This window comes from Mytilus californianus, unplaced genomic scaffold (assembly GCF_021869535.1).
Source record: "Mytilus californianus isolate M0D057914Y unplaced genomic scaffold, xbMytCali1.0.p SCAF_2, whole genome shotgun sequence".
NCBI lineage: Eukaryota > Metazoa > Mollusca > Bivalvia > Mytilida > Mytilidae > Mytilus > Mytilus californianus.
Window position 1 is genome coordinate 130,214,876 of NW_026262668.1, and position 15,024 is coordinate 130,229,899.

At 33.9% G+C, this 15,024-nt stretch overlaps 1 protein-coding gene across 6 annotated transcripts in view; it reads right to left on the minus strand.

Annotated features, from left to right (window-relative positions):
* LOC127731025 (uncharacterized) overlaps positions 1–15,024 on the minus strand; it is a 349,419-nt gene that overhangs the window by 286,028 nt on the left and 48,367 nt on the right. For all 6 annotated transcript variants that reach the window (XR_007995416.1, XR_007995417.1, XR_007995418.1 and 3 more), the window contains exons 2-3: positions 4,636–4,704; positions 1,328–1,425 (exon numbers count right to left, since the gene is read on the minus strand). Coding sequence is in view for 3 of the 6 variants with exons in the window: in XM_052239772.1 (XP_052095732.1) it covers positions 1,328–1,425; positions 4,636–4,704 (167 nt within the window). In the remaining 3 variants the exon portion in view is untranslated. The remainder of the gene's footprint in view (positions 1–1,327; positions 1,426–4,635; positions 4,705–15,024) is intronic.

Sequence of the window (15,024 nt, forward strand, 5' to 3'; positions counted from 1 at the left end):
TGCGCCGTCTGAATAATACGAAGCATCGTGTTCTCTTGGCTGTACGTCCGTCCGTTGGTACGTACGCTATTCCGTCCGTTCCTTATCAGGTTCAAGTTGTTGGTTAAAATGGTTTACCTCGAAGTTTTATTAAAAACCGGAAGCTTAATTCACATGCGAATTAAGATGTGGAATGAACTTTTTTCAATTGCAAACAAAATTAGGATTTCGACCTCGATTTAAGGACTTATGCACATAGAAATGTAAAAGTGTGGAATTCAAAAAATTCTCGGGTTGAAACTTTTGGTTTAGACAGTTTGCAACTGAGACCAGGTCACATTAAATTGAGATTTAGTACATTAGTGTTCATTATACATTCATTGTTTATTGAACATGAATATGATTTTGTAAGCCGGGCATGGTGTATATAGAAAACATTTTTATTTCAGCTGTAAAAAATTAATGTCTTAATCCTGAGTATGGATATGTATCTTTTAAGTTCTATACTCTTTCGCAAGAGAGTTATTCGGTTTTATTACTGGCTAATAAACGAGCATAGTTCCGACCTTTTCTCGTCCCACCTGAACAGTTCGACACCTATATTTTCATTATTCATAGCCATTATTATTACTTTATTGTGTATAGAAGTAGAATATCTCACATTTCGACAGTATAGAGAGACATTATTGTATTATGGGTAATAGCAAATATGATTATAAGTTTTATTTCATGAGATATTAGACATGTGACACATGTTATATGTGACTTTTATCCAGTGGTTATCATTTTTATTTCTACTTTTTTTAGAATGGGGTGTTGTTTGGTTGTTCCTTGCTGACGAAATCGTCTGTGGTTGAGTTATTCAGTTGTCATGCATGTCAGTCATATCATAATTTTGCTATACTTCTATATTTTTGTCTATATTAAGTGGACAGTTTTTCATCCTATATTCATAATTTTGTGATAGCTTTGTTTTCATCAAAATCGAAAGAAGAAGTTAAAAACTTCTAACATCAAAACAGTAAACACGTATCTGTATCAGTTTCTTTGATTTGGGAATTATTAAAAAAATGTTGAATGTTTTTAATATACATATAAAAATGCAATAGTTTAAATTGAGAAATCATCTTATATACATGCACATATACCAATAATGCAAACTACATTACCTTTTATACCAAAATCAAACATGTGCTATATATTATTGTATCTGTAGAATTCCTTATTCGAAACAATATAACCTTTTCTTTGTTTTTTTAAACATTTGAACAGATTAAGGTTTCTGATGTTTGATCAGATTAATAATCGTTTTATATTGTAGCATATTTCATGATAGAGATATATTTACGGATATTGCAGTTTTGGTCTCCATCATGCTTCCATCCTGGACAACAGTAGTTCTCTGGGTAGTAGTATGGACGTCTTACGCCTTTCCAGTGAGTGCACCTGTTTATAAATTGTATGAGATTCAATTTGCTTGCTTATCCTTGTATTTTTTATAGTATGAGTCACATCTTTATTATAAACTTATTAACCGATTATTAATAAGTGAAACAAGTGGTCTATCATGTCTATGAAACCAAACATGGAGGTCAATTTTCTCTTGACTGTTCATTTTTGATATTTTTGGTTTGCTTGGTATTCTAATTCTTAATAAACATGAAGTTCTTTACTCATGCATATATCTTAGAAAGAATGTTTATCGAAATATATTCTCATGTTTTATCAATCTATCGATATTTCTGTATCGATATAATTTTGTCTACCTGATCGTTTTCATTTGATTGTTGCGTTGTCTGGATACGAAGTGACTGATATTTATAATACCACAGTTTAGTAATCGACATTCTATTGTCTGGTTTTAACATTTCCGGAGATCTTTTCTAGCCTTTGTCTCACTCCATTTGAAAATATTTTTTTTTTTATCATAAAAACATATAGACTTGTTTTGTCTGTGTCCACACTTGTTTTGTCTGAAATTTTTATAATGACTTGTGGAGTGGCGGATTCTAAAGAGTGCCTGCAGGTGCAGATGCCATTCAAAAATCTACAATTCTGCTGTGTTGTTTTGTGGGCGATTGTGAACACTGTTGTACATTGAAATAGTAAAACAGATACTTATGGAAGTCACAAAACATAAACAACGAAGGACAACTCTTAGACGAAACACTTGAAAATTACCATGACTGATGTGGTTCTGCAAATATGTTGTATATTCGATTTTGTCTCGCCTAGAACTCCCAAGACCTCACTGATATTTAAAGGATTTGAATAAGAATGAAATTTGATCGTACCTTTGAAATATGAATTACATGCAAAAAAAAAAGTGTCAATACTTCAGAATATCAGTGAAAATGTTTGATAATGATACTAAAAATGCAATAAATGAATTTATAGTCTGTTTGGCTTTGCGAGCTTCAACCAATTCACACTGTTTGAAATGTAGTAATTTGCAATGAAACTCTTTAGAAGGCTTTGCGTTGTATTCATGGACGGTTCATTATAAATCATTGTCATCTAGAGGTACCTTCTAAATTTCTTAACCCAAACACATCTGCTTAGTCTTTAAAGTTGCACATGCTATTTATGGATTTTTTTTTATTACAAGTAAATTTGTCATATCCCAACGCCATTGACAAGTGCGAAAGGTATATAATTACACTTTCCGTTTATAAAAAGTTTTTAAATGGAATGATATCAATTTCTACATTGAATCGGAACAATTAACGGTGACATTAATGCGGCGTTCACACAGTGACGATTATGTTTCCCGTTTGAGATCAGACAGCGCTAAGACACGAAAAGTGAAAAAGTCGGATTACTATCCTCAATGATCTGGAATGTCCTATCATTGTCTGAACGCAGTCGTATACGTCCGTAACAGATGCCTATGGATCGGGAATGGTCCGGAGAGGTCGGCCAAGCACCCCGACAGTTAGGTGCGTCCCGTAACATTCGGGAAAACTCAGCCGATTTTGTCTAGTCGGATTACGATCGTGGCTATGTCGTGACAGATTCTGCTGTATCGGATCAAAATCGTAACAAAGTTCTGTGTTTTCTGGACGGTGTCCTGTGGAACGGGCGTGATCTGGAGAAATTTGTCATTGCTGTTTTTTTGCCAATTAGGTCCAGATTGCATCCAGATCTTGGCGAATGCGAACCGTCTTTGTTCCGGAACAGTTCCGTTATTAATACGAAATTCGGCAATAATACCCACGTCGGAGTCCCGACAATTACAGAAAACGATACGACGGAGTCAAGACAAAACCGTTTGCAATGCGGTACAGCAGACTGTAATAGGATTAGGTTCCGGTAGTACCTAATCATCCCGAATATCGCGATTATTTTAAAAGACGGGACTATCACATGAAACAGTGTTCTAACGGATATCTTCCGTCAACGTCGGTTTACTGTCTGGTCACTGTCTGATCTCTGTCGGATCGCATTCAGCAGAATCGGGACGCTGTCGGGACATATTCGGTCGTTTTTTACCAAATGAAAGATACAAATCGAATTAGAATCGGATTGAGAACGGGATAATCGGAACAAATTTGGCTGGAAACAGATGCATTTGGACGCTTCCTCAACAATATCTGATTTTTGTCGTGATTAGATAAATGTTTTTACAAATTTTAATTAAAGTATGAATTTCCAGCCACGATTCACCGGATCTTGATCAGACTTTTGACAAATTTTGATCGCAAATGGTCCTATCAAGGACGGCGGTAAAAATCGTAAATGTGTGACCTCTGCTTAACGGGTGCGTTAAATATCAGGGAATTTGTGAATACGAATTAAAATTAATGGAAACTTAATGTATACGGGTTCGTTAGTTAACGGATGCTTTGTGAATAAGCTTTCTGTTGATTTTGTTTTATAATTTTCCTGTTATCATTTATATTTTTGTGTAACTGTTGGAAAGAACAAGGGCTCAATATCGACACATTTCGTGATAACATATGTCCGAAATATAAACTAGCGATAGACTTTAAGTTGAACGTGTGATTCGAGAGTAAACGAAGATTTTCAACCGGCTTCATCTTGTAATTGTTCTACAAATACTTCAAAATGTAAGATTCTACAATTGAGAACTTTGAACCTCTATATGTTAATCTAAAATCATTGTTTAGTTTTTTCTTCTACATTCAACATGTCATAAGAGAAATCAAGCATCGCATTGATTTGAGAGAAAAACCAATACTGTGAACACGCATATCAATTATTATAGAGAATAGGATGCAAAAACACGAGTGAGTACATTCCCAACCGGATTGAACGAATAAATCGGATTTCTGAATGATATACTGGTACACATATGTACAAAAAATATATCATTTAACATGATTTTGTATGTTTTTTAAGGAATTTTTGGTTTTAAATTCCCAAGCTTGTCTTCCTTCAGATGTAAATACACCATTAAGAATTTATCAGTGAATCTTGATTATCGTATATTGAATCAGAACGGAGAAATGATCAATACGTTTATCAAACATAAAACTTCATTTTGACGTTTTAATACATTATATGTATCACTCATGGACACGAACATTGCGCATATCTGCTATGTTTGAGGTGTCGAGTTTTGTCCCATAATACTTTTGGACGTTGTTTAGTTATGACCTAAAGACCAATGAAAACGCTTCCTAATACACTTACCAACCCCACACCCGACATCTACAATATCTATGATATTGGAAGGCCCTCACAACTCGTGTACAAAGATTTCTGTAAAATAAAAGAAAGTATCAGTAAGTAGCAATTTCATCAAGGAGAACACGATATAAATTTTTCTACTATTGCAGTTAATACCGACATCTTTTTATTTTTGGCCATGGCGTTGTCAGTTTGTTTTCGATCTATGAGTTTGACTGTCCCTCTGGTATCTTTCGTCCCTCTTTTGACACTTTAGACCACCCTAATGATTAAAGTTGGAAGGGATATAAATAAAGGCAACAGTAGTATACCGCTGTTCAAAAGTCATAAATTGATTAAGAGAAAACAAATCCGGGTTACAAACTAAAAACACATCAACTATAAGAGGAAAACAACGGAACAAAAGAAACACTGAACTGCAACAAAAACAAACGCCAACATGCATAGAAACGGACTATTTGATAACAACTGTCATATTCCTGACTTGGTACAGGACATTTTAAGAAAAAATGGTGGGTTGAACCTGGTTTTATGGCTAGCCAAACCTCCCGCTTATATTACAATGTTAAAAAATACCGCTAAAATGACAACACTACGTGACAGGAGTACAGTACAAACAAACGCAAGAACACTCAGCACAGAGAAATACACAAATAAGTAATATAATAGTACATTACAACATGTAAACCGCAGAATAATAACGGACATCTCCCATGAATTAACGACAGCACAGGACACCACAAACTACACGTCACATGAATGGATCAACGCCACAAAAAGTGACGTATTTTTGTGACATATATATTATCAAAGGTAAATCTTGAAATTCATACAATTATATGGAACGAGATCCAAAAATTCACAATTATTTTCACAATGCTAGTCCAAATAATCATCATGATTATGACGGTCTTGAAAGGCTATTTTGAATTAATGCTGTGACGAAGTCATAATTATTTGGACTAACACAATGCTTTATCCATGGAAAATGGAAATCAACTCGACTATACTGACAAATAAGACAAATGTGAAATGTACCGAAAATCAAGAATTCAAACCACAAACAATAAGACATAAAACAATATCCAACCGTACTTACAAAAGAAACATCATATCTAAATACATGAATGTTGGATGTATAAATACCGAGACACGTCGTATAGCAATGCGAATTCACACTCGGCAAAACAGTCATATTCGGGAATAGGTCACGTTCGGTACTTAGCAGACAGACGACGTAGAGTGTAAACCACAAGGTAAGACGTGGTAAAAATGTCGTTAGGTAGTTTAGACACAGACACATCGTATAGATCAACCAATTCGTGATGGTGTCCATAAAATTTACGGAGTATTTTTAATCTTTCTTCCTCATAACTCTGTTGGAGCAGTTTTTGCATAAGGAGCACACTCCTGTATATGAAGTCCGTATACTGTGAACATGCACGAACTATAACGTATCAATTGAGATATGTAAACACCATACGACGGAGCAGAGGGCATGTTACTGCTGATAAATGGGAAATTGATAATTGGGAAGTTGAAATCATCCCGTTTGTCATAGATTTAGTGTGAGGTCGTCCATCTGTGTCAATATTGAGGAAAAGATCAAGGTATGAAGCAGTCTATCTAGTATCGGTAGTATCCTTAATTTCAAGTTCACTGGGATATATGAGATGCAAGTACTGACTGAAATATAGGTTATTCAGTGATAGGACATCATCAATATATCTGAAAGAAAAATTAAAGAATTTCGCAAGGTGCTTTTTCTTTTTGTCTTTTAGAAGGTTATGAATTTATAACACTGCATTCTATTGTATTAAGTATACTATTTCTTCACTTTTCAGTCATGAGTAAAAGATTTTGTTAATTATGACATCAATAAAAGTACATGAACATAACCTTATATAGAGTGTTTTTTTTTTTTTTTTTTTTTGTTTCATTTATATGTTTTGGAGTTTAGTATGACGTCCATTTTCTCTGAACTAGTATACATTTTTGTTTAGGGGCCAGCTATAGCCAGCCTCCGGGTGCGAGATTTTCTCGCTGTGTTGAAGACCCATTGGTAGCCTTGAACTGTTTTCTGCTCTTTGGTCGGGTTGTTGACACATTCCACGTTTCCATTCTCAATTTTATGTACTAAATTTTAACGTTTTTTTAAAGAAGTAATCTATGTTTTTGATAGTTTGAAAAGACCTTTTGATTTTGTTCTGATTAGAATGTCTTTCCACCTTTCCGTGGAACGATCTACATCATTTGTTCTTGTTTCCGTGGAAATACCAATAACTTTGTTCTGATTATTATTAGGTCTTTCCGTTTTTCCTTGTTAGAGTTATCTCCCCGAACACTGTTTTACTTTTTATCTCTGCTACTTCGCAACCGTTCAAGAAAGCGAAACATTCATTTTTCCTTATTGCTCGTTATATCCTCAGGATTTTTTGTAAATTTTTTACCGGATCGATACAGATATTCAATATGAGAGTTATTCCCCCTTTTGTATATAAGTAAAAAGTATTTGTAAAAGAGAGGCGAAAAATACCAGAGGGACATTCAAACTCATAAGTCGAAAAAAACCTCTCAACGATATGACTAAAAAAGAAAAAGACAAACAGACAAACAGACAAACAATAGTACACAAAACACAACATAGAAAACTAAAGACAGAGCAACACGAACCCCACCAAAAACTGGGGGTGATCGCAGGTGCTCCGCAAATGTAACTGGCAAATCATCAGTTATTGAGACTTAGGGTCTTTTGATTTGAGATCCTTGGTCAACCAAAAAGAAAATGAGGCCACGGTAAAAAGTCAAGGTCATGTTTTAACTTTTGATTTTGGCTTATTATCGCTTCTCCTAAGATACCGTATTAGATAATGACAAAATATTTTCACTAAACTGTAGGTTGTGACATGTCGTAACATATCATCACAAACCAGTAAAAGTCTGAAATGGCCTATATCTATGCTCGACTGTACTGATATTTACTCTACCAGTCTGAATTGGTCTGAATTTTACTTGATATTACTCGACTGTAGTTTGAATCATACTTACCGTTCAGAAACAACCAGGACAATCACACAAGCAATTTGAAAAATCCCGTGAAGTTCGCGAACTATTTTGGATAAAAAGACTTCAAACAGTTTATCCTCTCGGTCTCAATGACAAAGTATTGGGACAGGGGAACATATCTAAAACTTCGATCGATGTCATTAATATTGTCGATAAACGACTAAGAAAAAATAGGTTTCATGGTAAACGCAAAAACCGTAATCAACGTATTAAACATCGTATAAATTATACACTTGCTGATCTGTTATCTATAATAAAACATAATGGTAGACATCAAGTATTATGCAAACTGGGTCATATACCAATGAGTAAATTATATGCTGTTTTTCAGGGGTGTGATAATTTTTTTAGCCCGTTGTATGACTACACCCGTATTATCACAGCCTTTTGTCATCACAGGCTGTTTCCTAGTATCGATAAACCTGAAAATCATAAACGGCATTTTCTTAAAATAAAATATATAAATAGAGGTATTGATTTTATATTTTGACTTATCTAGTATATTCAATGACTCTACCATCCATAGCCAAATACCTCCATATTTTGATAATACAGAACCACCTATTATTTCGTATTCTTATTAAAAACCCAGCAGAAGTTTGATTTTTAACTAAACGTCAGTTACCATGGTTACATCAGACGTCAATATAGAAAATAATGCTCCTTCCACTTGAGACTGTGAAACATCTAGTTTTAGATATGTTCCCTATGGTCATGTCATTACAGGAGACCTCAATATTGTCGAAGACCGTGAGGTCAAAACTTTTCTTAAGAAAGGACCTAAATATCGTCCTCCATCTATAATAGATTAGAAACAGTGTCGTCAGGTCATTAAAGACGCTTTGTCTGCCTACTGCAAAATTTGGTGTAAACGTAAAAAATCTGATAAAAAACCTCTAGACAGTTATTTGAATAAAATTATGAATACTGTTGATATTCGTATATCTCATTTTGAAAACAATTCTGAAATTAATAATAGGGTCCATGATATACCCATTTCTAGAATAAAAAATAAACTCCAAGTACTCGCAAAGCGGTTTGTGTTCGTACCGGCAGACAAAGCAGCCAATAATGTAGTGGTTGTGTGATGCATATACTACACGGAAATTCTCCAAAACGAAATTATCAATTCGTCTACATTCAGGTCCGTACGCTCCACAGAGAGTCAAATTGTAAACAAGCATATCACTGCCACTACCCATCTTGAAGCCTCTTCCGAACATTTGAAAGTCCCGACTATGTACTGGTTACCTAAATTACACAAACAACCATTTAAATTCTGTTTCATCTCCGCATCTAGTAAGTTTTCTACTACTAATATATCAGTGCTTCTAACTACCTCCCTCACTACTATCAAAGAACTTGTTATTAACTTTTTGTAATAAAGCTTATGAAAATAATGGTAATAATTATTTTTGGAGTGTTGAAAATTTCTTAGAGGTTTTAGATAAAATATGTGCTTTTGATAGTCCTTTTAATTCTGTTGACAGTTATGATTTTTCTACTCTCTACACTACACTTCCACACAATCTTATTAAGAAAAAGTTTTCATATTTAATTAAATGGTCTTTTGAAAAATTTCATTGCAAATTTATTTGCTATAACACGTTTAAAGCCTTTTTCTGTAACGAAAAAGGAAGGTATGCTATATACACTTACTGGAAATATGAAGATATGATTGAAGCTTTAAATTTTCTCCTGGACAACATATATGTACGTTTCGGCGATAAAGTGTATCGACAGGTAGTAGGTATTCATATGGGCACTTACTGCGCCCCTTTAATAGTTGATTTATTCCTGTATTGCTATGAATCTAAGTTTATGACCAAACTCAGTAAAGACACGTCATTGTTACATTTGGTTGATACATTCAACAATACCTACCGTTATCTTGATGATATTTTTTCGTTAAATAATCCAGAGTTCTCTAAATATACTACCGAAATTTACCCAAAGGAACTTACTTTAAATAAACCTAAAATAATCAGCAGTAGTTGTCCTTTTCTAGATTTAAACATTTCAATTTCTAAAGGTAAACTCCATGCTAAAATTTACGACAAAAGAGACGATTTTTCGTTCCCTATTGTTAATTTTCCTTTTTTAGACGGCGATGTTCCTTTGGCTCCATCATACGGTGTTTATATATCCCAACTCGTTCGTTATGCCCGTGTGTGTAGTGATGTCATAGATTTTAACGAACGAAATCAATGCATCACTGGTAAATCATTAAGTCAGGGATTTCGTTACTATAAATTACTTAAAACTTTTAATAAATTCTTTCATAGATACAAAGATTTGATTAGTAAATTTGGCTGTACCTGTAGAAAACTTTTTAAAAACGGTATTTCACATCCTAAATTTTACGGTAATATTGTACTAAAAGCGCGGAAATCACTATGTGATCCGTGTAAACTCATCGAACCTTTAAACAAACTTATAAGTAAAGGTTATCTTACCAATGTTGTAATTAGATCTTTGAATATAGTTTACATTGGCACAAATATCGATTTTGTCATCAGCAAATTAAAACATAACTAAATTTGTATTCTTTTCAAACGGTTTTTTGGGATGTATAAATACACATCCACGTTCATTTTCTATATAGAGATTACTCTATATATATATAACATTATACATATTTATTAAAAGGTTAACTCCTAACTATCCTACTGACTGTCGATACTTTAGTTTTGGCATTGCACAAGTCATGTCTTCTTTGACTGTCCATGACGTTAAAACACCAAATGCCTGGGATTTGTTTTAGTTGATTTTAGTCTCTGATGCATCGTTTTTTTATTATTAATTGTTTTTGGCTTTTAACTAATTTTCAGTAACTGCGAGTACTCTCAAATCGTACTTTCGTGTTAATTTGACCTGTTGATACAATTTGTAATGTATTTTTGTTATTTAATGTTTACTTATTCAGTGTTATATGTGTATTTTATTTGGCGGCATTTTGTCTAAGGTTATGGTTGTCTTTCTGATATTGTTTTACATCTAACCCCCTTGTTTTATTAATTTTGTATTTACATTGTGTCATAGATCAAATGTATTCGTTCAGTGTATGTTCACTTGTTTTTGTTAATATGTCTTTTGATTGAGTTAAGCCATTTCAATTGATATTTTATAGTGTGTCTTTCTATGTTGTGATGTTACACTATTGTTTCAGATTAGGGTTAAGGTTGGCGCCCATTAAAACGTTAAAACCCGCTGTATATGTTTGCACCTGTCCTAAGTCAGGAATCTGATGTTCAGTGGTTGTCGTTTGTTGATGTGGTTCATAAGTGTTTCTCGTTTTTCGTTTTTTATATAGATTAGACCGTTGGTTTTCTTGTTTGAATGGTTTTACACTAGTTATTTTTGGGGCTTTTTATAGCTTGCTGTTCGGTGTGAGCCAAGGCTCCGTATTGAAAGCCGTACTTTAACCTATAAAGGTTTACTACTACAAATTGTGACTTGGATCGAGAGTTGTCTCATTGGCACTCATACCACATCTTCTTATATCTATTAACAGTCTGAACTTGTACTCAACCTTTACTCGACCAGAACTTAACCATACTCGACCAAGTTTTTACCATTCTAGACCTAGTCTGAACCATACTCGACCTAGTCTGGACCATTGTTGACCAAGTCTTAACCAACCTAGACCTATTTTTGTATCTATCTATTGTATTTCATCAATTTAGGAACTATTTTTAACAACAGTTATTTCCCTCGGCTAAAAAATTCAATCAACAATTTGAAATCCAAAATGTATTTAATATAGCATTGAAACCAAAATTTTACAATAAATATCACATAATGATTCACACCATAATCATTAACACTTATATATTATATATGTATATATATATATATATATATAAGTGCCTATAAATAGCAGCACATGACATACAAATCTATGGGAGTGTGGATTAATCAGTACAGAGATTAATTCAATTACACAAATAAAATTAGAGATTGCCTTACAATGTAATTTTAACACACTATTTAGTATGTAAATATAAGAATGTTTAAAATATTTACAAAATGATGAAAATAAACGCAATATTTCGCTAGACTAACTAGCTTTATCAAGCGTGCATCTATCCAGGTGAAATCGGATGTAGATGATAAGAAACTTTTGCAGCTCAATGTATATGTTGCACTTGAATTTAGCTGCCTTGAAAATAATACATAATTTGGATGAAGTTCAAGATTTTTACAAAATCGGTAGTTGAAGTTAGCAACGTCCATTGGCCAATATTACAGGATAAAAAGGACGATGCTGTGTACTAAATTATTCTTTATCTTTCCTGTATCTTTTCTCATCTTTTTCGTTAAGACCATCAGGTTCTAAAGTGTGGAGTTGGTGGATCCAAAAATTTTCTCTTCTCCTTCAAATGGAAAGCCTCAATCCTCTACCAAGCAATACTATACTTGCATCCATGGACGTGTCTTCTTTATATACCAACATTCCACAAGACGAAGGAATAGCAGCGTGTGAAGAGGTATGGAACACTCGAAGTGAAAAAAATCCTCCAACTGAGTGCCTTGTTACACTTCTGAAACTAGTGCTAGAGAACAACAACTTCTCTTTCAATGAAAAACATTATCTCCAGATAGACGGTACTAGTATGGGCACAAAAATGGCCCCGTCATATGCCAACATATTTATGGGCCAACTTGAAAAACGCCTCTTGGCTAGTGCTCCATACCAGCCCTTATCATGGTTCCGATTCATTGACGATATTGATTTCAAATGGACAGATTCACAAGAACATCTTAATGAATTTCTAGGACACTGTAACTCTTTCCACCATTCAATAAAATTTACATATGAATCATCTATGGAGAAAATAAACTTCCTCGACACTACGAGTTACATCAAGAACGGAACCATTATAACGGACCTTCATACCAAACAAACGGACAAACATCAATTCCTTTCTCCTAAAAGTTGCCATCCTAAACACTGCTCCCGTGGCATCCCATTCAGCCAGGCATTGCGAATCAAGAGAATATGCTCTACTGAAAATACGCAAAATGCTAGACTTGGACAACTACGTAAACATCTAGTTGTTCGAGGATACAATAACAACATCATTGATAGCGCTTTCGAAAGAGCAAACAAAACTAGTCGCCAAGAACTTCTAGAGTACAAAGATAAGAATAAAGCAGCTAACAGAACACCCCTTGTACTCACTTACCATCCTGATTTTAAAAATGTGTCTTCCATTGTTCAGAAGCATTGGAAAATTATAGAAAATGATTCAAATCTTAAAAAAGTATTTTCCTCACCACCAGTCATGGCCTTCAGAAGACCTAAAAACATCCGTGACAAATTAGTGACATCTGTATTAGCAAAGCAGCCTACTCCATCTCCCGGTTGCTACAAACAATGTGGTCGAAGGAACTGCTTGTGTTGTAAAGCTGCCAATACAAGCAGTTCTTTCATCAGCTCCGTTACTAAACAAAATTATACCATCTACTCAAATTCCAACTGTAAAACGGAGAACTCAATTTATATATTAACATGTGACACATGTGGCATTCAGTATGTGGGAGAAACAATGGACAAATTTAATATTCGGCTCAATAACCATCGTTCATGGTACAAAACAAACAAAAACTGTCCTCTCACAAGACATCTTCGTTCAACGAAACATTCTTTTGATAATGTTACCTTCCAAATCATAGAAGTCAACACCGAGTGGGACACCACGGCGAGAAGGAGAAGAGAAAATTTTTGGATCCACCAACTCCACACTTTAGAACCTGATGGTCTTAACGAAAAAGATGAGAAAAGATACAGGAAAGATAAAGAATAATTTAGTACACAGCATCGTCCTTTTTATCCTGTAATATTGGCCAATGGACGTTGCTAACTTCAACTACCAATTTTGTAAAAATCTTGAACTTCATCCAAATTATGTATTATTTTCAAGGCAGCTAAATTCAAGTGCAACATATACATTGAGCTGCAAAAGTTTCTTATCATCTACATCCGATTTCACCTGGATAGATGCACGCTTGATAAAGCTAGTTAGTCTAGCGAAATATTGCGTTTATTTTCATCATTTTGTAAATATTTTAAACATTCTTATATTTACATACTAAATAGTGTGTTAAAATTACATTGTTAGGCAATCTATATATATATATATATATATATATATATATATATATATATAATAAAGTCAAAATTGAAACAACGTTCAAACCTATGATTGCGTTGAATAAAAACCGCAATTTTTATACGTGTGCATGCAAAACAAATTTCTTGGTAGAGGGGTCTAAATACAGCACAAACAACATTTTCCAAAAGACCAAAAAAGTGAAAAAGTATATTTTAACAAAACGCATTTGACTAACAGGTCGAACAACAAATGTTCTTAAACCCTGCTGACTGCCATTGGCGATTGCCAAATAAACGGATCACCGATGTAATAAATGGATCTTAATTTTAAATTTAATACTGAACAGAAAACAATAAACTTGCGGAAAAGATGATATACCGCAAACAAAAGGTGCAAAGGTTTTTGTACACCATATCCGGATTTCGACAATTAATGTCTCTTCAGTGATGTTAGGAATCGAAACGGTATTTGGAAGGCCATATAATTTACCTCAATTTAGGATAGACTCTTGAATTTTAAAGAGTCGAAATAGGATGAACGGATCATATAAACCCGAAGGCAAATATAATACAAGCCCAAACGAAAAAATATAAATAAGTCTAAATTGAAAACAACGTTCAAACCTATGATTGCGTTGGATAAAAACCGCAATTTTTATACGTGTGCATGCAAAACAAATTTCTTGGTAGAGGGGTCTAAATACAGCACAAACAACATTTTCCAAAAGACCAAAAAAGTGAAAAAGTATATTTTAACAAAACGCATTTGACTAACAGGTCGAACAACAAATGTTCTTAAACCCTGCTGACTGCCATTGGCGATTGCCAAATAAACGGATCACCGATGTAATAAATGGATCTTAATTTTAAATTTAATACTGAACAGAAAACAATAAACTTGCGGAAAAGATGATATACCGCAAACAAAAGGTGCAAAGGTTTTTGTACACCATATCCGGATTTCGACAATTAATGTCTCTTCAGTGATGTTAGGAATCGAAACGGTATTTGGAAGGCCATATAATTTACCTCAATTTAGGATAGACTCTTGAATTTTAAAGAGTCGAAATAGGATGAACGGATCATATAAACCCGAAGGCAAATATAATACAAGCCCAAACGAAAAAATATAAATAAGTCTAAATTGAAAACAACGTTCAAACCTATGATTGCGTTGGATAAAAACCGCAATTTCTATACGTGTGCAT